Source organism: Echinops telfairi, unplaced genomic scaffold (assembly GCF_000313985.2).
Source record: "Echinops telfairi isolate 266 unplaced genomic scaffold, ASM31398v2 ScPeMD7_7436;HRSCAF=8474, whole genome shotgun sequence".
In the NCBI taxonomy this organism is placed as follows: Eukaryota; Metazoa; Chordata; class Mammalia; order Afrosoricida; family Tenrecidae; genus Echinops; species Echinops telfairi.
This window is the reverse complement of record NW_022111336.1, coordinates 3,411,536-3,432,856: the sequence shown is the minus strand read 5'-3', so window position 1 is coordinate 3,432,856 and position 21,321 is coordinate 3,411,536. Positions and strand designations below refer to the sequence as shown.

Genomic DNA, 21,321 nt, shown 5'->3' with positions numbered 1-21,321 from the left:
CCGTCTTTACTCGAAAGAGGTTCTGGGGGAGTGTAAAGAAGAGCAGAGCTTTTCTCCCCTCCATGTATATGTCTGTAGGGCAATTTTCTGCCCAAATGAGATACTATAGGGCAGGTACAGGAGATATGTGGAGGTAGGTAGTTGATCACTTTACCTGGTGGAACTCGTGAACACTGCACTCGCTTTCTAGAATTAACACAACATGAAAGAAGGTTTATTAAGGGTCTTCTTTGGGAATTTCATTTGAAGAAATACATATGTGTTTGTTTTTGGCCTTCACCAGGTACAGGAGTCTAAAGCACTTTAATTATGACATCTGCCAAAGCTGCTTCTTTTCTGGTCGAGTTGCCAAAGGCCATAAAATGCACTATCCCATGGTGGAATATTGCACTCCGGTAAGTTCGACTCCTCCTGAGTCCAGAAGGACTTTGAGTTCTGGTCCAATATTGCAATCATCTGTAATACTGTGATTTCTGACTTACCCAGATGTTCTCCCTGATACCCCCCTGCTAAAGTGCCTTCAAGCTGGATACTCCAGGATGGACCCTGCCCCTGTGCCTAGAGCAGTAGCTGACAAGCTTGGGACCTTCTGGCCACTGAGCACATTTCGCTGCATGAATAAATAGATTTTTCTTGTTAGCTTGGTGTAGTATTGTTGTTCGGTGCCATCAACTGGATTCTGCCTCATAGTGTCTGTATGAAAACAGAAGGAAACACTTCCCAGTCCTGTGCCGTGCTCAAACTTGTTTTTATGTGGGAGCACGTTGTTGCCAAGCCCCACTGTGCCAAGCCCCACTATTTCACCGAGCATGATGTCCTTCTCCAGGGACTGACGGTCTCGCCTGACAACATGCCTGATGTATGGGTGACCAAGTCTCACCGTAATTGCTTCTAAAGGAGTATGCTGTCTGTACTTGTTCCAAGACAGATGTGTTTGTTCCTTTGGTGGTCCCTGGTATTTTCATTATTCTTTAACAGTACCACAATTCGAATGCATCATTCCTTCTTCGAACATCCGTATTCAATGTCCAACTTTCACATGCGTATAAGGTGATTGAAAATATATTGGCTTGGATCAGGCACAGCTTAGTCCTCAACATAACTTTAAAAAAGTCTTGTGCATTAAATTTACCTAATGCAACTCGTCTTTTGATCTCTTGACTGTTACTTCCACGAGCATTGATTGTGGATCCAAGCAAGACCAAATCCTTGGTTGTGGGGCATGTGTGTGCACATGTATTTTGCAGAACCTTAGAGATAATGGGGCAAGGTCTTATGCCAATAAAGCATGCGGGGTATGGAAGAGCACATAGGTTGCCCCGTATTTGTTATAAAAGCTATACGTATATATAATGTCACAATCTATATATAAATTATTTATCACTCACTTTTCATCTGTTTTATGTCCTAAAAACTGGCACTTTCTGAATATGTTAGTATATATGGTAATACCAATTCATTGCTAGGTGCTTACCTTTTCAAGTACCATGTATGAAATGGGTATTTTTATTTTTAAACTCTTTCTGTAGATGAGGATTCCGAGGCCTTAAGAAACAAAAACACTATCATCAAGTGTAGTCTAACTCCTTTGAATTTCCAAGAGTATCAGTCTTCTTGGGAACAGACGGCCTCCTCTTTCTCTTGTGCCTCTGGAGGAGCTGGTAGGCTTAAACTGCTGACCTTGTGGTTAGCAGCCCAATGCTTATCCCCACAACAGAGCCCCTCCTGAGGCCTGAGGTTGAGTAATTGCGAGGATGGCACAGGACTGGGCAGTGCCTTGTTCTGTTGTACATAGGGCCACTATGAGTCGGAACTGACTGGATAGCACTTAACAACAACGACTGCTTTATCAAGCAGGCAGTCCTTCATGGAGTGGTTCAACTCTGTCACATGGATAGTTGTGAGTTGGAATGAACTAGTGGCATCTAACAACAACAACAATAATGAGGCTTTTTTTTTTCAGAGGCACCACTGGGTAGAAATCAACCTAATGTGGACTAAGTAGTTTTGAAGGTACCATAAAATGTGACAAACCTTATGATCTACTCTTCCACTTGAAGGCTCTTCTAAACTGCCCTTTGTTGAGCAGTTCAGCAGCATGTATACTTTATTCATCATAACAACTTGTTGAGGCCATCGGACAGAGGACCTGAGACTTAGAGATGCAAATCATTCTTAACACCACTAGTAAATACCAGGCCGGGTTTCAAAACCCTGTTGGTCTGAACCCAAAGCCTGCGTTCTCCACCTCCACACTGTCCTTAATTATAAACAAAGGCAGAGCACTCTCTAATGCCTGATTATCTCTTCATGTCCCTCCCAGACTACATCCGGAGAAGATGTGCGTGACTTTGCCAAGGTACTAAAAAACAAATTTCGAACCAAAAGGTACTTTGCGAAGCATCCACGAATGGGCTACCTACCAGTGCAGACTGTCTTAGAGGGGGACAACATGGAAACGTGAGTAGTGGCCAAAGAAAAAACCCTCTCTCTCTTGATGTATATTTGAACTCTCTCAGCTGAGTATCCCCCTCCACTCCCAACTGCGCACAATCTTGTCTATTTCTTTCTTTCCAGTTACTTTAGCTCAAAGAGAAAAAAACAAGCTGATGTTCAATTGCCATTTTCCCGTGTTTCTTGACAATGAACTTTTCCAAAAGTGAAACTTGATTTCCCAGGGCTGGGGTAGGAAGCAGGGGTGGGTAGGGAGGGCACATGACCCCAAACACAAATACTTCACAGCTACTACTAATGGTCTTAGAAGTCTTTTAAAGAAATATAGGAAGGGGTGTTAACAAAAGAGTGACTCTTAAGATTTCACTTGTCTTTTTCTCCCTCACAAATTAATGGATGTGTATCTTTCTATATCTGATCATCTGGTCACGCCCCCCCCCCTTTTTTTCTTCTACATGGAAGAAAGTATAACCACAGGAAAATACTTCACAATAAATTGAGATCCTCATGATCAAACTAATGCTATCTTTCAGCTCTTTTAAAGCTTTCTCTCCTCTACCCATAACTGTCATGGCAATCCCACAAGGACCCTTGGTGGTTAACACTAACAAAAAGGCCAGTGGTTAGACCCCACCAGCTCCTCCCTGGGAGAATCATGGGAAAGTCAGTCTGGGGCATCCTATGGGGGCAGTTCTAGTCTGTCCTCTAGGGTGGTTTGAATTAGCATCCACTGTAAGACAATGGGTTTGATTTTCAGGGAATGGCAATCACACAACTGTTTATTTTTCTTTCAACTCACTTTCCACCTTTGTTTGGCTGTTGCTTTCCATGGCTCATACTGAGTTGGTTGGATTTTATTTCTTTTGACCTTTCAGTTTTTTTTTTTTTTTTTTTTGCCGGCTGAGTTTTTCTGTGTCTTTCTTCACCACTTCATTTTTTGTTTTGCAGTCCTGTTACTCTGATCAACTTCTGGCCGGTAGATTCTGCGTGAGTACTTTTGCTGAAGGGTGCTGCTACCACCAACACATTTGCTCGCTTGATTTAAAAAAATACTTTTAGTAGTTGTTTTAACAGACATATTAAGCTCCCTCCCCTCATTTCAGCGCTCCCGCTCTCCCCTCGATAAGACTTTGAGAATGTCATATATCACAGCTCAGGAAGCTCAGAGAGCTTTTCCGGCCACTCACTGGAGAAATGCTAGCCAGCAGAACTCCTGGCCTGAGTTCAAGTTAAAAATCCCAGATGGGATTGAGTTGGAAGTTGTATTCCTGGGAGATATGTTGATATAAGTTTAAAAATGTTTAAGAAAGGGCCTCTTGATTCCAGAATAATATTGTTAGCCATGTATTTGGAGATTCCGTGTTTTAGGACATTCAGGAGGACGGGTCTCTTGTAAGTGGACTATTTAAACCGACAGAATTGATTCTATAGTATCATATTGAGTTTTGCTCAGTCATTTCAATGAGGCATGTTAACTTGTTACCAGCTGATGCTATGCTAACCATATTGACGAATCAGTATGACATGTGGATTTGGATTTTTAAATTTAAAACTAAACCCACTTCACTTGCCGCTACAAAAGAAAGATTCAAGCTCATTAACAGCTATGCATTGATCCTGGGAGGAAAGTGCATTGTCGTCTTTGTTATTACTACCGGTGTGCATAAGTAATTCCAACAGATCATTTCCTTCTCTCAATTTTTAATGGTAGAAAACTCTTTGGGACCTGCGATGTGTGTACTACCAAAGAAAGCTGCATTTTGTAAAGTTCAATTGTATGGTTTCTTTTAAAGACAGTTTTGTTTTTTTGATCTTTGCTTTTAGAACATACTTATGTAAAGTCAGTCAGCTCTATTAAATATTAGAGGAAACATCCTATTTGGAAGAAGATGGGTTTATATAAGAATTCACATAAGAATAAATTCAACTTAAATTCTATTTTAATTAGGTCTTTTTATTGTTCTACTCTGTACTATAAATGAGATATTTTTTAATCCTGTAGTGATAAAGCAAACTATTAATTGAGGTTTATTTTATATTGCTATTGGCCTAAAGGAAGTGGAAGACTTCCCTTTATTTTTTCAAGGTGCATTATTTCACTTCCTTAACTGTAAGGTATGATAGCTGTAAGTAATGAATGATATGATTTCTTTAATCATCATACATAAGCAACTTGGGCAGTTATTAGACCCAGTTTTGTTCCTTCCTTGATCATTGTTTCACCTAGCTCAGGCAGTCTATTTGTTTGTTTTGTTTTGTTAGTATATTTGTTTATGAAAATTAGAATTTTCCATAGAATAGAAATAGTTTTATAAATATTGGAAGTCTCAGCTTGATTGGATCCTGATAAGTGATTGGATTACATTGGTGTTGGAATAGGTGCTAACTGATCTGAAATCTGAAAGACAAATATACTAAAGAACAAATGTTCAAATGCAAGATTAGCAATAGCACAAATGTAATAAGCAGAGACTAGCAGTTTTTTTGAAAAGGAGGAAAGATTATGTTTATTTTACCTTCATGCATAATTGAGATCATTACAAGCATTTTAAAGTCAGGAACATATTTTAAGTAGAGGATGTTTGTCGTCCTTCAACTCTTGAGGCATTTAAAATTAATAACATCCTTTATTTAAATGTCTTTTAATAACCAAAGCATACCACCATTTTGTCATTATATGGAAAGTTTTCTGGATTATTCGGAAATAGTAGGAAGTTATAATTTTGAGGAAGTAACAAACTCAGAAGACTAAGTCTGTATTTTCTTTAATGCCAGTAGTTTTATTTAGGTCTTTACACATAGAATTGTAAATAATGGGTATAATATATTAGAAAACAATCCTGTTCAGGTGGCAGAGTGAAGTCCTACAGTATTTTATTTTGCATTAATTCTACCTAATGTTCAATCCTGTGATGATGACAGCATTTAATATAGAACACAGAATTTGAAAGCTTATTGAGTTACGGATGTTTTATTTTTCTCCAGACGAAGCCCTTCTTTGCCTGCAATTATTTCTCATATAATTTTAAACTGAATCTAGCTTAAGCCTTTTCCATTGTTTGCACATGGGTAAGGCTGTCAAACAGTATTTGTTGAGTTAATCTCTTTGCTTTCTAAATGCATGAAATATATTTCTGAAGTTTTCAAAAGAGAGAAACTGGTGGGAGAGGGGTGGAATTAGCCCAGTGGCCTGAGCCACTGGGAAATAACCCTTCCCTGTCCAGGTCAGTCCCTTTGCACTTCAGAAGTGGAGAGAAGGAACTGTGTGCTTACCTTGCCTTCGAAAAGTGTTTTAGAAGGGTGTTTGCATGTCGTTTTGTTCTCTGGACTAAGTAGTTTTGCACATTTACTAATTCTTGGTTTTTACATGATTCTTTTCACAACCAGTACTCCCTTTAGGTTCATTTTCTGGTTTAAAAAGTGCCTCCTTTACAGTATATTCTTCTAGATTTCTGGTTATGTTGAGTTCTTGTGTTTATGCATGCTGTGATAGGTGCTACGTGCATTAATAAGAAAAGTAGCATGGAAGTATATCAAGGCTAAGAAGTAAAGCTCTTTATAAGATTGTATTGAGGCATTTTGAATGTATTTACAGGTCTAATCTTCTGAGTGTGCGCATGCTCCCATTCCCAGGCTTTCCTTCCTGTATACACTATCAGGGTAGCAACTAGTATAAGAAAAAGCACTACTAATATCGTTTTCTTTATAAACTTTTGTCTTAGTCAAAAAACTTATAAATGAACGATTGTGGTCTATTCCAACTAATCCAGGTACTAAGTTATCTTGACCCCCAAGAAAGATTTCCAAACAAGCCGTAGCATTTTTGTGTTAGTGGACTATTCCAGGGTGTGAGGAGATTAGCAGATTAGCCCTTCAAATTTATAGTGAAGATTCAGATGGAAAACATTGGATCACCCTAAGAAATGGGGTAGTCATTTTTTCCCCGTGACAAAGTACTCATCTATGCAATTCAATCCAACTTTCATTATGGTGCCATTTGACCTAAGCAGACATCGTTTTTTGTAAAAAAAAAAAAAAAATCCTCAGGAAGTGATCTAGGTGCCTAATTGTTTTCGGCGGTGTATTGCAATCTTATAACAGTGTATCTTCATTAAAAATTAGGAATTTCAAATATATTTTGTATTTAAGCTTGGCTAAAATTATCTACATTTTTTCTTTTTATGTAAGGAAAATAAAACATATTCTTAGTGTTATAATCAATTCCTTGAATGCTGCTTAGAACTTGGGTTAAACCAGAAGTCCACACTGAATAGATTACTGTTGATTTTGGATCCATGCTTTTACCTAAGGGTATTCCATGTCAGGAGAGACCTTTTGTCCTATTCCAATGAAAACAGAAATCACTAGCCCAATCTGGTTTCCCAAATGATTGTTTTCTTATTTCATTCATATGACCATATAAAAACTTCAATGATAATTAACACTATACTTGAAAGGGTAAAAATGTGTTAACACTATTAAAATTCTAGTCAATGGAATGTATATATAGTATACCTTTAGAAATACAGGCTATTCACACCAATTTCCTGTCTATATTCAGTTATAGATATTTAATAACATCTAATGAATAAATATCAACACTTATTTCCAGTAAAACTGACAGTAATAAATATTTCCAGTACAAAAGATATTTTTTATCTTCAGCATTCTTTTTTGTTTTCAGTATCACAGCATAATCTCTAGGGCTGAACTGATAGATTTATACCTGCTTTACAAAATTGCACAGACCAAGTCATTTTGATTTACAGAAGCTTAAGAAGTCATGGACTGGAGTGACCTCTTGGGGTACAGTTTCCCTTCAGTGAAGTGGTGGCTCCCAAATAGCCTAAGTGTGAACAGTTAAGAAGTTTAAACCACATCGTGTTAACACAACTTGAGAACTACAGGGTTGAAGTCATTACAAGGGAAGAGAACAAAATGTTACCTAAAGATTGTTTCCCTCAACCTTTTCAAAAATCAAAACTCTCCAGAAAAGTTTTTTGGTTTGTCATTATGGCTCTTGAGAAAAGCAAAAGTATGAGCAATAACATCTCAAACCCGAATTTAAAATACTTGATGTTATCTAAGATATAGGAAGAACCAAATGTGTACATTATCCATAGAATTAGAATGCAAGCATTTTAGGCCATGTATATAAGGTAACTGTGTGTGGTTTTTTGTTTTGTTTTGTTTTGTTTTGTTCTCTCTCTCTCTCTCCATTAATGGATGGTATCTGTGACTAATCACATTTTCTGCCTTATAGGCCTGCCTCGTCCCCTCAACTTTCACACGATGATACTCATTCACGCATTGAACATTATGCTAGCAGGTATGAGACTAGTTGAATGCCAGGCAAATATTGATTGAAATAACTAACCAAGGAAAGCTAACCTATAATAACTTTGAGTAAGATTTTTCTTTCCCAATCTTGTCTGATTTTTACTAATCAACTTGCCCTCTAACGTGCATGCCATTCCATTGCATGCTGTTTTTGGACACCCAGCAAAAACATTATTCCAGAACAACCTTTCCTAACCCTGGCCTTTAAGCATTTCTGGTAGCCTTGCTATGCTCTCTATAATGAGCACATTTAAGAAATTGACTTAGAAATCGCCTAACCTTCTTAGGAAACAGCTAGACCAGACATTGGTAATGTGAAGAAATGATGCTATGTGACGTGGAAACGACGGAAGCATCAGCTTTCCATTTGTGTCATAATTCTGGAAAAAAATCAAATCATTAATTTTCCTAATCCTTGAAACTTTTTGTTCCACATTCTTTATGTTTTAGATAATATTTCTTTACCTACAAACCAAATTACTAATGATATGATATCTTAACATTTGTTAAGTAAGTATTTCAGAGTTTGGTTACCTTTTTTTTTCCTTTGTAAAAAGCCTTTATTATTTTCTGAGCTAAAGGAAGTTTTTAAAGGTCAAATTCGGTGGCAGATTGATAAGCGAGCTTACAGCGAATCCATCTTTTATCAATAGTCTGACTGCTGCGCATGTTTATGAACCCTGGATAGCATCGCATCGTTGTCTAAGTCTGTCCTTAGTGGAAAGCATTAATTGTCTTCCAGACCAGGGGCAGTGCAAGGCCAGGAGTGCATGTGGTGTTCAGGCAGCTTTGCTTGAGAAAACAAAAGCTTGTTCTTGGTGAAAGGAAGATCAGTCAGAAAAAATAGAACAAAAGACAACCTCCCTTAGAATCTATATAGCATCAATGCAAAGCTACTAATTCTCTCTAGTCTATCACAGAGTGCTTCAACTGGTTAGGCCAACACACACATCCTGTAGTTTGAAGGATTCCTTTCTCCTCTGGACATGATTTATCCTTTAGCTTTCAGGAATGTTCGATTAGGTCTTGAGTAGATTCTAAGAAGTCACATAAGTTTTAATGAGCTTTTACGTTTTTTATCAGGCTAGCAGAAATGGAAAACAGCAATGGATCTTATCTAAATGATAGCATCTCTCCTAATGAGAGCATGTAAGTATCCCATCTCTTTTTACAAAATGTTCCTGACGATGAAATTGCTTTGAGGGATGGAGAGGTAGCATAGAGCAGGATATAGGAGTTAGCTGTGTATTCATTTGATCTTGGTAGGAGCTAGTTTCCTTCATCTATTTTTTAACTTCTCACAACCTGGCATGAAATGAGCCCATCCAAATTCAGGCATTATTTGTCTAAAGGAGTAGCAATAAATAAAATACTTGTCTTTAGTCAAACTTGTTTAATACCATATTATTATAAAGAACAGAATCTCAAATACTTAAATTATATATGCTTGTTTTCGTTTTTTACCTACAAGATAGTTCAAAGAACTAGCTATTGTTTAAAAGGGAATGGTTAAGGAGAATGCCCTCCAGTCACGGGAGTGGAAACACAGTCTTGGTATAGTTGCACTGCTGTTCCACCATAGTGGGTTAGTTAGGCATTTTTCTTCAGGGACCCAAAGTAGTGACTTTTGTGGTTTACCATCTTCAGGAGGTAAAGAAAGAAGCAGTCTTGTGAGGGGTTTCAGAGGAGAGGGTCAATTCTGATCCCAGTGCGTTGATGAGGCGATAAAAACGTGCTTGAGTGGTGTTCAAAGTGACGGAGACACAGAGACTTCCTTAGGGAGTAGGGCAATCCGGCCATGAACCTGAGATGAGTGGTTCACACCAAGGAGCTACTAGGAAGGGAAACAATAAGGGTTGGCCAATCAAATAGAAAATTTAGAAGAAATCAAGTCAAGCATAATGCTGCTTTTAGTTTGATAAGTCATGGATGGATGTCTCCCCATTTTGTCCTGGAGAATTTAAACCTAGGCAAAGGAAGAATGGGACATTTATCATATGTAGTTGGTGTGGGAACCTAAAGTCATAAGGCACTGACCTTCCTAAAGGTTGGGCTGAGAAAAAATGGTATCAAAGTGGCATTTCTATAGAACCAGTTCCTGAAGATATGAGAATAATGGCCTCATGAGATATAAAGGCAATTGAGGTAGCAATGAAGTATCAAGCCAACACGCAGGCCTTTCGAGAAGACCTAGGTATTTAAAGCCAAACAAAACAAAAACCCTTCACGGTACTCTCATTGCGAGGGGGAAAAGGAATAAATAAGATTGGTATATAATCTACTCTAATAGTGAAATATGTTGCTGGAAATTTGACCAAATGTAAATGACTTGAATGATTAGCTTCATAGGAGAAACTTTAGCACATTCAAACTACTATAAGTGGTATCTGTAGAACAGAAACACATGTGTTGGCTACCATTACAACTGTATGCTATAATTAAAAATGAGAAGTTCTAGCTATGCATTTTCAGACTTTGGGAAGAGAGAATGAATTAGATAGGTGGCAAGAGGTGCTTTTGGTTTTTTTAATATAAAGAAGTTAACTTTAGCTTATTCGGAGGACATAGAACCCACTGAGGCTCAATCTTGGAGGACAGATCATGATGTCTTTACTGATAGGTGGAAGAATGGGATAGCAGTTTGGTAGACCAGTTGACTTGACTTAAATGTTTGTTTTAAAAACCTAATAAATATTTGTAGTCAACGTTTCATTTCCTAAATAGGTCTATAGCTGGTGCACCAAAATACATTAAATCAGGATGCTTATATATATAGACATACATTTAGAAGACAGAGATGAGAAAAGGAAAATAAGAGGGTGTGGGGAGGGGAGCATTATAATATTATCTTCATGATATTTAACCCGAACTGAAGACTTAACCTACCATTATGAACCGAATCAAGGTCTTATACGTTAGGGCTAAGCAGGCATTTCCAGACCTTGGAAAAATGCATTTGAAAATGTTTCCCCTCCATGTATTAGAGAACTCCTAGTTTCCAAGGGGAAAAAAAGGTACCACTGTGCCTTCCAAAATATTATCATGTTGCCCTCTTTCCCCTCCAAGTTTAGTCCTTATAGGCTAGGGTCTAAAGAATGAGTTTCTTTGGTCATCTTCTAACCAGCCCCCTTCATGTTTGGATTTTTTATTTGTTTTACTATAGTTGTTACCTTAAAGAATCATTGATCTACTTTGATTACTATTACTTCCCTGCCGCTGTGGCTGTGACGTTTGAAAGTTACAAACTGGCTTACTGGAGCAACATTTTTTTGGTTATCTTGCCTTCCACTTAAAATTTTTTTTGTAAACTCTCCTATTTCAAAGGCTTAGTTTTTCCTACTCACTATCAATAATCGCGTGAGATAGTGAACACGTTATCTTGACATGCTTGGTAGCAAAAGCATTGCACAGCTGTTATTGTATCTTTTAATATTTATTATCTATGGATTAAACTGTCAACATATAGTCCCAGCATTTTCTAGAATTCTGCCTTTCATTTACCCATGTAAATAGGCCAATGAAATCCAACTGAAAATGTGAGCATTTCAAAATCTTCTGAGTTGTCAGCAATCGAGCGGTAGACCACATCCTGAACCATATCAAACTGTCTCTAGAAACAGGAAAGGGGGTCTAATTCATTGTTAAGCGCAAATAAATGTTATTCTTTTTAAATACACACCCGAGTCCCTAACCCCCAACCAAATAAAGAGGGAGAAAAAACCAAAACCTTTGATTTTATTTTCCAGAGATGATGAACATTTGTTAATCCAGCATTACTGCCAAAGTTTGAACCAGGACTCCCCCCTGAGCCAGCCTCGTAGTCCTGCCCAGATCTTGATTTCCTTAGAGAGTGAGGAAAGAGGGGAGCTAGAGAGAATCCTAGCAGATCTTGAGGAAGAAAACAGGTGAGTTTTCTTTCTAGCTTTGTCATTGGTATGCAGAGGGCATACACTTGCACACATAGAAAAGCGCCAGGAATCTTCACGTAGAGTCATGTTATGTTTAATTGTTTTTCTAAAATAATCTCTTTAGCTCCCTTTACAGATTCACTTTACCTTTTGTTTTCGGAAAGAAGAAAATGAATGCAGTAGGATAATTAAGAACTCATGTTTTAGGTGTGAAAGGAAACGTGGCTGATGGTGGTATTTGAGTTGTTTGCATGTGTTTTAGAAGTTTGGATTTTATATTTGAGAATAGAGTTTGCGAACAATACAGGTCATTTAATTTAATGATGGCATGATTTGTACATGTGTTTGGCCCTCTTACATCTTATCAAAAATCATTTAGAAAAGTAGGTTTATTGGCTCAGTCATATTTGTGAAGAAATCATTTCATCCTATTTCTCACCACCAACTTCAGAAGGCATTACTTTAGGAGCACTCTCAGGGCAGAGCATGTTAGTGTGACCGCTCCCAGCGAGAAACAGTAGCTCGAAATGATGTCCGCGTAGCCAGAGCAGACACTGTAGAAGAGGTGAAAGGCTAAAGAACATTCTCAACTGCTGCAGGCAGAAACAAGATGTAAAGACCTCTAAGGTATTAAGTGGTGTCAGGTTAATTAAAATCATAAGATGTTTACTTTTTTCCTTTATCAATATAAAGACAAAAAAGCAAACATTGAATCACGCGACCACGTGCCGCTTAGTCTTTGAATACATAATCATAATGGCATGACATGTCTGAAAGAGGACTTTTCTTTTAATACTACTCCATTTATTATATCACAGGCCCCCTGGTTAAGAGAGCCTTTACAGGTGATCATTTCTAACGCACGGTGTGCCTTCTTCAGACAAATGCTACTGGGCAAATCTTTAAAGGCGTAGTTGCTCACATTTGTGGGACTTGAGTACTTTCATCTCTTCGGTTTAGCCCAAGGCACCAAGACCTCTCTCTTAATCTAGGCAGCACAGGATGTCTGTGGCCAATGCCCTCAGGGTGTGTGTCACCTCAAGATGGAAAAGCAACCCTGCCATCCGTCCATTGCTTTCTGCGGCCACTGCCCCTCCTAGCCCTTCATACTTCTCCTGTAGACTATGGTATTAACTCCTGATCTGGTTGGCTTCCCTTCGGTCTCTTTCCCCCTCTGTCAATAAGTCCTCAGTACTGGCTCTAGTTGTGCGTCTTTCCAGCATCAAGACCCATCATGGCCTTCGTCGTGAATTTGATTGCTGCATCGACAAGAAGATCTCACCTGAACAGTCAAAACAACTTTTCCCATTTTTCTCATGGCTTGCTTTTTTGGCTTCGACTTATTCTGCACACCCTGTGTGCCAGCCATGTTGTCCTAGCTTTTAGGTTCTACTACATCTTGCTCGCAAGTTTGCTTCTTGGCCTAGCAGCCTCCTCTGCCATCTCTGCTCATACCAAAGGAGATCTGCCCACCATCCATGACCCTACCCCAAATAAACTTCCTCAAAGGACCCAGCTGGGTTCCTGCAGTTGGAAGCAATCTACGTTTCCTATAGAGGTCCAGAGCACTCTGCTCTTTTCTCAGAAAAATCCACGGTAGTTGGCCTTTTCATTGGTCAGGACCTCTCACTGAGTGGTGAGAACACTGTATCTGAATCATCTTCACGTCCCCTATAGTAACCTGTCACAGTGTGAATTTTGTGAATACTCAGAACACGTTTAGTAAAGACCTAAGTTAAGAATACAGTACAGGAAAGATACCACCTGAGTACCATCCAGGAGGGAAGGAATGTTGAATGTTCTGTTGGTTCTAATAAAAACTCCATCTCTGGTCTTCTATGTAACACTGTTCGACAGTGAAGATTCCGGTTGATAAAACGACTGCACTCACTTTGTCTAAGTAGCCATTTATGTTCAACTTTCATTATTAGGAGAAATAAAGTTAACGAGGAAGAAAACATTGGAATGACATCATCAATAGAATTTGATATTATTTGGGAGTAAATGTTTCAGTAGTGTGTGAGTGTTTTCATTGTGTCGTCTTTTTATATCATTTTGCCATGTTCAGAGCACTTGGGTGATGTACTATAGGTCATTTAATATTCCTCAAAGGAGTCCTGGTAGTGCAATGGCTAAGTACTCATCTGCTAACCAAACGCCAGGGTAGGGACCCACCTGGAGCTCTGCGGCAGGAAAAGACTACAGCTTAAAAGCCTTAGGAGGTAGTTCTATTTTGTCATATGGGATCATTATGAATTGTAATTCACTCACGAGCAGTGGGTTTAATGGTGACTGTTGGGTATTTAGTATGTGTTTCCAATACTGTTTGGGGGAAGCGCTTAGCTGCTAACTGAAGGTCAGTTGTTCAAACCCATCATCGGCTCTGTAAATATTGCAGCCCTGAAAATCCTGTGGGGCAGTTCTACGCTTTCCTATTGTATCACTATGGTTGGAATGGATTCGGTGGTAACAGGTTTGGAATCCCTAAGACAGAGTATTTTTCCTTTCTTTATATGAGGAAAGGTTCAGCCTCGGAAAGGTTCAAATGGCTTGTCCCTGATTTTTCAGTCAACCAGTGGCAGAACCAAATGCAAATCCAAAATTTCTGACTCACAATAGGAACTCTGCCTTGGACCACAGAACAGCTAAGTGTTTTTCTATGTAAGTGTTTACATAGAATTTTAGTCTATTTGCATCACCCAAAATATATCCAAAGCCTTTGTCATAATCATTCGATGACTTACTCTCTAAAAGTATCTCTCATACGTTTGAGCAAATAGTAACGTTAGTGAGGTGCGTAATCTTTAATGTTTTAATTCTGAATCTTATCAAGGTACTCATTTAGATCCACCTTTATTTAGTGGAAGCCGAGGTGGATGTTGGGACTTTCCCCTTTGGAATTACTCATCATTGCAAACTTACACAGAGATTCAAGGTGAATCAGCTATCTCCTGACGTATCATTAGTGTTCAAAGCTCAACATATTCTTTTCACTGCCTAACTGAACTAAGACTTACCCTGAAATTCAAGGTATGGTCTTGGTAATGAAAAATTAGCCATTATGAAATTGTACCTATGTCTAAAAGGAGAGTGAATGGTAAGCTGATTGACTGTGCATTCTAAAGCTGTAATGGCAGCAAGCAGCACTGTGGATTTTCAGAACCTCCTCAATGCCTTGCATGTATGTCTTCTTGGGCTACTAGACATTGTTGTTCGGTGTCATTGAGTTGGTTCCCATTCATAGCGACCCTGTATACAACCGAGCAAACTACTGCTGGGTCGTGTACCATCCGCAAACTCGTGGTTTTGTTTCAGCCATCCCTATCCTTCAGGCGCTTCTTATCTTTCACTGCCTCTCTACTCTAGCAAGCATGATATCCTTTCCCAAGGACTGGGATTTCCGGATAACATGTCCCCAAACTCTTGGAATGAAGTCTCGCTATCCTCACTTCTAAAGAACATTGTAGGGGTCCTTCTTTCAAGTCATCCCTGTGTATTCCTCATGCCGTCTGTGGCACTTGTGATAGTCATCACAGCACTATGAAGGCATCAGTTCTCCTTCAGCCGGCCTTCTGTGGTCACTGCCAAGCTTTCATGTGCATAGGAGGCAAGCGAAAAGACCATGGCTTGGGTCACACAAAGATGTCACTTTACCCGACATCAGGCAGCTTAAATTTGAGCTGTTCCTTTTTATTCATCCAATTATTATGCAAGTTGGATGCTATGCTCAGAATTGTTGTAGATTGATTACTTTTGCCATTACATTAAACTAGCTGGAAAACTCAAACCTGTTGCTTTACCTTGTAAATGACTTCAGGCTCTGACTTAACATTTATTGATCTCCAAGGCCTCAGGAGAGGCTGTATATTAGACCTCTGTGTGAGTCTTCAGTTGATGATAAGAAGATAACCAAGAAGAAAGGAAGCTGAAGGGTCAGGTGTGGTCTGTGTGCACATTGGAAGGAACAGAACCCAAGGTGTCAGGGTGAAGAACATCTCTGTGTGGGAAACGGCATTCAGTTGTGTTACTTTTAGGACAAGGTGAAGATGGAAGGTAATGAGGCTGGGCAGGTCATCAAAGCCCAGGTTGTAAAGGGCTTGGTGCCATACTGAGGGCTTTATTCTTCCTCCCCTAGCGTTTAAGCCCGGGGTGATGCTCTCTGGAGGTTGATGTGTGTGTAGAGAACAATATTGGAAGAAGCAACTCTGATTAGGAGGTAGTGCTGAAATGCAGGAAGAAAAGGATTAGGGTCTGAAGGAAAGAAATAGAACTAAGGAGAGTGAGTGGGTTTAAGTAGTAAAGAGTTCAAGGGAGGGGTAGAGCTGTTTAATTTGAGGGATGGGGGTGGTTGTGAGGAGTGAAGGGATGATTCCTAAGTCTGGTTGGATGCACCACAAAGATGATGGTTTGCAGCTGGGACTGACCAATGAGGAGGGGCAGCAGTTGGCCCCTCCCTCCTTGAATTCAACAGTGGGGAGTTCTTCACAGATCGACAGTAGAGAACAATGTGGCAGGCAGTCTGTTTCCTTAAAGGTTAGAGCCTTGAAAACCTGATGGGACAATTCTGTTGTCCTATAGTGTTGCCTAGGTCAGGATTGATTCGACTTCCTGATGGCCTAGTGGTTACAAGTTGGGTTGTGATACACATAGTTGGCAGTTTGAAACCACCAGCAACACCACAGGAGAAAGACTGGGCTTTCAACTCCCGTAAACAGTTACAGTCTCAGAAACCCACAGGGGCTGGCGTATTAAGAGTGAGCATTGACTCCATGGAAGTGAATTCAGGTTTTGTTTTGTTTTTTTGGTGTGGTGTCACCATAAGTCAGGATTCATTCAATGGCAAAAGATTTGGTTTGGTTTGGTTAAGTTTCAAGACCACAAATGAGACAAAGGAAAGGTGGAATAGGAGGTCCTACGGAGATACCCAGTTGTAAATATCTGATGGGAAGTTGATGAGAAATAAAACTTTAAAGCTTGTAGGAGAGGTGTGGACCACAGGTAAAAGGTTTGGGAGCCCATAGTTCACAGGTGGTAGTTGAAATTGTGAGAGTAATTCTATACTGGAAGTGTGTAGCAGGAGAGTACTGAGCTTGATACAACTCTGAAAAATGTGAACCTGAAGTATTTTAATGATTTTTTTAATTTTTAAATAGGCAATGCACACAAATTGGAGAGAATCCAAAGGGTTCCAAACGGTATAAAGACAAAAGCGAGTCTCCCTTAGCTATGTCTCCAGGTTGTGAGTTCCCTGCTCCAAGGCAAGGACCATGGCTGGTTTCTAATGTGTCCTTCCCAATATCTTCTCCACATGTGAGAATGGTCGCAAATACATGTGTGGGGCGTGGAAGTAGTTGTGTAATGTTCACACTCCCATAATAATTTTCCATGTGCAAGAGGAATATGCCTGAAGAGGTGAGGAAGGAGCACAGGAATGACTGAGCCTTTCTCAGAGAGGTGGGAGGGAGACGGGTCAAGAGCATCGGAGGTGTGGCCCTCAAGGCAGTGATGATGTGGTAGGTGGAAACTTAAAAAGGTGCTTCTAGGGAGGATGCTGGAATGAATTCTCAAATGTCCAGTAGACATCTTGGAATTTAATAGACACCAATCCTACCTACAGCTGTTCTCTATGTTTGTTTGGTTTTTTTGGGGGGGTTGATTTTATTTTTTATATAAAAGATTATGACATGAACGATATAATGAAACTAGCCTTCGTCTCACTTAGCAACATGGACCTTAACACAAAGAGCTGCAGAGCCTTTTCTTTTTTTCCTTCTTTTTCTCCTGGGAAATAGTTCGCCCACATAGTCACACAGCCAAGACATTTTATAGCAAGGACGGGAAGCTGAAGGGTAAGTACTCCACCATTCAAAGCTGTTTGGAGAGTTAGGTCCACTGCCTTATCTCTACGCAGGCAGGGAGGACAGGCACATGGGTTGGGGAAGTCATCATGCTTCAAAAGCTTCATTTCTAACTGATAAACCCAGTTAACTACATCTTCTACGGTTTGCTCACCATTAATTGTGTCTGAAAGAACGGATTCGTGCTATCCAATTCACAGGAATGGATGGATCATTCAGAAAAACAATTTCTTTCTCTCTGTATCCTGATGACCTCTCTTTTTAACTGCCTTGTTATGGGAAATGTATTCACATTGTATTAAACCTTTTACAGAACAGCACGAGACAACCACAAGTAATTAAATCTATTCAAATGGGGAGTATATGAGTTTGAGAGATTAGGGTTGCCACTCCATCCTAAGGCCCCATGTATCTTAGAATCAGAAATCTTGGAAATCAAAAGAAAATTCCCATTTTTGTCTGGCGTACTTAGTATTTCCGCATGGGAAATGGGACAGTTGTAAGGATTGTTTCTTTCATTCCACAGAAAAATTCAAGCACCTTCAGGTCAACAGACTATTCAAATCTTCCAAATACAGCTAGAGAAAGGCTGGCGTTCTTAGAATCCATTCCATTTCCCTTTTTACGTCTTCTATGGATACCCTGGGCCCCTTTGGGTATTCCATTATTTGACCAGTAGAATTGATCGTGGTCATCAGTGTCTTCAGTTATATTCCAGGCCTAAGGATGTAATTCCATTACATTGAGCAGACAGTTACTGAATGTTTCATGCGTTTTTAAAGCTATCAGGATGGGGACTATGAAGATGAATAAAATTGGTTCTTGTCAGCATGGAGCTCACAATTCAATAAATGACATTAAAATATAAACCACTGATTACAGTTAATTAGGCAGAATGATAGCTAATTACAATAAATGCTGAGAAATTGGAGAGACCCTCACGAAGGGAGCTGAAGGTTGAAGATTGAATCATTTTGCAGATTGAGAGGAAGTTTGCCAGACTGATGGAGAACTGAGTTAAGGTGTGGGACCCAGATTGTGGAATGAGGGGAATATGAGTAGGGACTGGAATGGTAGATGGAAACCACACTTTGAAAGGATTTATATATCCTACTATGGAGTTTGGGCTTTCTCCTCTAGCCCACAGGGTCCTAAACTTATTTGGCCTACCACCACTTTTTCAGGGAAGAAAAATCTTAGCACCCTCTGGCAATTAAAAACTTTTGTATTATACCCATAATCCAATTGAAAGATGCTTCTACAGCTCTGTCTAGGTCATTTCAGCACCCCAGGAGGGTGGTATGACCCACTTGGGAAAACACTCCTATAAACAGTTGAACAATGCAAGCTTTTCAAGCAGGAAAAGGTTGAGAAAAATCACTAAGTGTGATGCCGTGGCGATTGGTAGTCAGATAGTGGATTCCTACAGTGAGAGTCCCTTTAGGGTCTCAAGGAAGTCTGTTGCAGAGGAGTAAGAAAAGGATGGAAACTGGAAGGTCACTGGATGAATGTGGCCCGAGGAGAAGGAAGAGGGGAGCTGCTGGGGGGGGTGTGTGTGAGAAATATTTGAATTGGAGAACTGGGAAATGATGGTTTAAGAAATAAACAAAGCCAACATAATGTACATACCCAGAAAAAACCAACTAATTGGAAATAGCAAATGCAAAGAAAAAACTATTGAACTTTATTGAATTCTGTATCCTCAAAGACATGTGGGTATTAGTGTTTTCTTCAATTGGTTTTATATCTGTTCACTTCCAACTAGGATTTGGGTGGCCACGGGGGAATCATAGCAGTAAGATTCTCACTGTATAAATAGTAAATCAGTTCACATTTTAGAGATTAGCATAGTTGATATGATTGAGCTTCAAATTTATTCAAGCTTCCTTACAGCCAAGGGGCAAAGGTAAACATAATAACCCTTTTCATGTGGGATGAGAAAAACATGCAAAATTACCTAAGGAAGGGCTACAGTTTTTCTGGCACTGTATAATAACAGCAGCAAAAACAATAATTTAAAAAAAAACAAACAAACTATCATTTGAGTGTGTTCTATGGACAAGAATTACACCCCGTTACATGTAGGAGCTTTTCTGATCCTTATTAACAACCCTATGATGGAAAGGCTGTTTGTTTCCTGACTGAGAACTGTGCTACAGACCGTGAAGGCACACTGGCTATAACTGGCCAGTCTGAAATGGGGCCTGCATTCAAACTCTAAACTACAGTCACATTTGATGTGATCCATTGAGTAGTGTTCTTATCAACATTAAACAAACGGGGGGAAAAACAAAGACCAAATAATATATGTGGCTATTTTTACTGACCTTTGATAATTGTGGAAAACTTAATGAGATAAACCACAAAGATATTCTCTGAGGATAAAAGTCAATGTTGCCCAAAATGTATTTTGCAGTATGTTGCTCATGTTTAGAGGATCTCAAGCCCATTTGTAGTGTTCTATGGAGAGAATTTAGTAAAGAAAATTCAAGATTGTACTACTGTTCATTCATGATACCTTTCAAGGAGAACAATCCAGATTTAAAAAATTCAGGACACCTGAAAGAGAGGATAGATAGCATGTCCCTAAGACATTCTAACAGTTGTTTTGGTTTTTCTAATTAGAACAGTGACAGCAAGAGAGACTCCAATTTAAGATTAACCTTGCTGAGAGTCTGAAGATTGTCCTTCTGTTATTCTGACTTATATTAGGTTGAAAAACTTTGAACAAAAGGCAAGTAGGCTGACTTTCTAATACAATGGTTAACAAGTCTAACCATTGTCTTTTGGGAGGCAATAGAAAAAGTAGCTAGAAGAGGTGTGTGTTATTCTGGATAGACTAGAGAAACAAAATTCATAGACACTCACATTTTATAAGAGAGAGTTTTAAATAAAGGATAAGTGTACATTAAGAAATCATCCCAACCCAGTCCAATCCAAGCCCATAAGTTCGACATTAGCCCCTATGTCCAACACCGATCTACAAAGCCCTCCTCAAACTCACAAAACACACGCATTGATGCTGACTGCAGTAGGAAAGCCGAATCAGTGAGCATGTAAGCAGCTCAGCGCTGGCAGGAGTCTCCAGCACCCAGGGTTGTATCAGGGTAGATCCATGTGGCTTCTTCTCAGGGATGTCACACAGGAAGTGAGCCTTGCCAGCTGAAGCAGGGAGCTCGCTGAGGCAGCTGTACCCGGGTCCAACCATCAGAGAGCAAAAGACCAGAAAGGCCAGGCTCACCGAGCCATTTTTCTCTCCGCCCTTCAATTAATCCCACATGTGTTCATTGGCCAGGTTGACACAATAAACCTTAAGTTTCACAAGGTGCTTGCAAATGAAGTCTAGATTTTTATTACAAAGTAACTTTTGAGTTGAGCTAGTACAGCGGTTCTCAACCTGTGGGTCGCGACTGCTCTGGGGGTCAAACGACCCTTTCACAGGGGTCCCCTATGACTATAGTTCTGATGGTCTTAGGAACTGAGACACTGCTCCTCTATCCATCTCCAGGCGGGTCCGCCAACATGCATATATGCCCACATATGGGTCACCACAACATGAGGAACTGTATTAAGGATCGCGGCACCAGGAAGGTTGAGAACCACTCATCTAGTTAAGCAATTGCTCTAGAAGTCCCAGAAGCCACACTGATTTGGTGTGGAAAATCCAGAGGTGGGCATTAAATTTTCTCCCATGACAATGGGAAAGTCTTTCCAGTCAAGCCACTAACAGAAAGTTACATCAACAATTTGGCCAAATTAAC

General features: G+C 39.6%; 1 protein-coding gene across 4 annotated transcripts in view; it reads left to right on the top strand.

Moving 5' to 3' along the window:
- Positions 1–21,321, top strand: part of DMD (dystrophin) — a 2,430,848-nt gene that overhangs the window by 2,367,209 nt on the left and 42,318 nt on the right. For 3 of the 4 annotated variants that reach the window (XM_045298663.1, XM_045298660.1, XM_045298662.1), the window contains 6 exons: positions 284–395; positions 2,324–2,460; positions 3,403–3,441; positions 7,718–7,783; positions 8,878–8,943; positions 11,541–11,699. In XM_045298663.1, coding sequence (XP_045154598.1) covers positions 284–395; positions 2,324–2,460; positions 3,403–3,441; positions 7,718–7,783; positions 8,878–8,943; positions 11,541–11,699 — 579 coding nt within the window. The remainder of the gene's footprint in view (positions 1–283; positions 396–2,323; positions 2,461–3,402; positions 3,442–7,717; positions 7,784–8,877; positions 8,944–11,540; positions 11,700–21,321) is intronic. The other variant, XM_045298661.1, reaches the window with a different exon arrangement.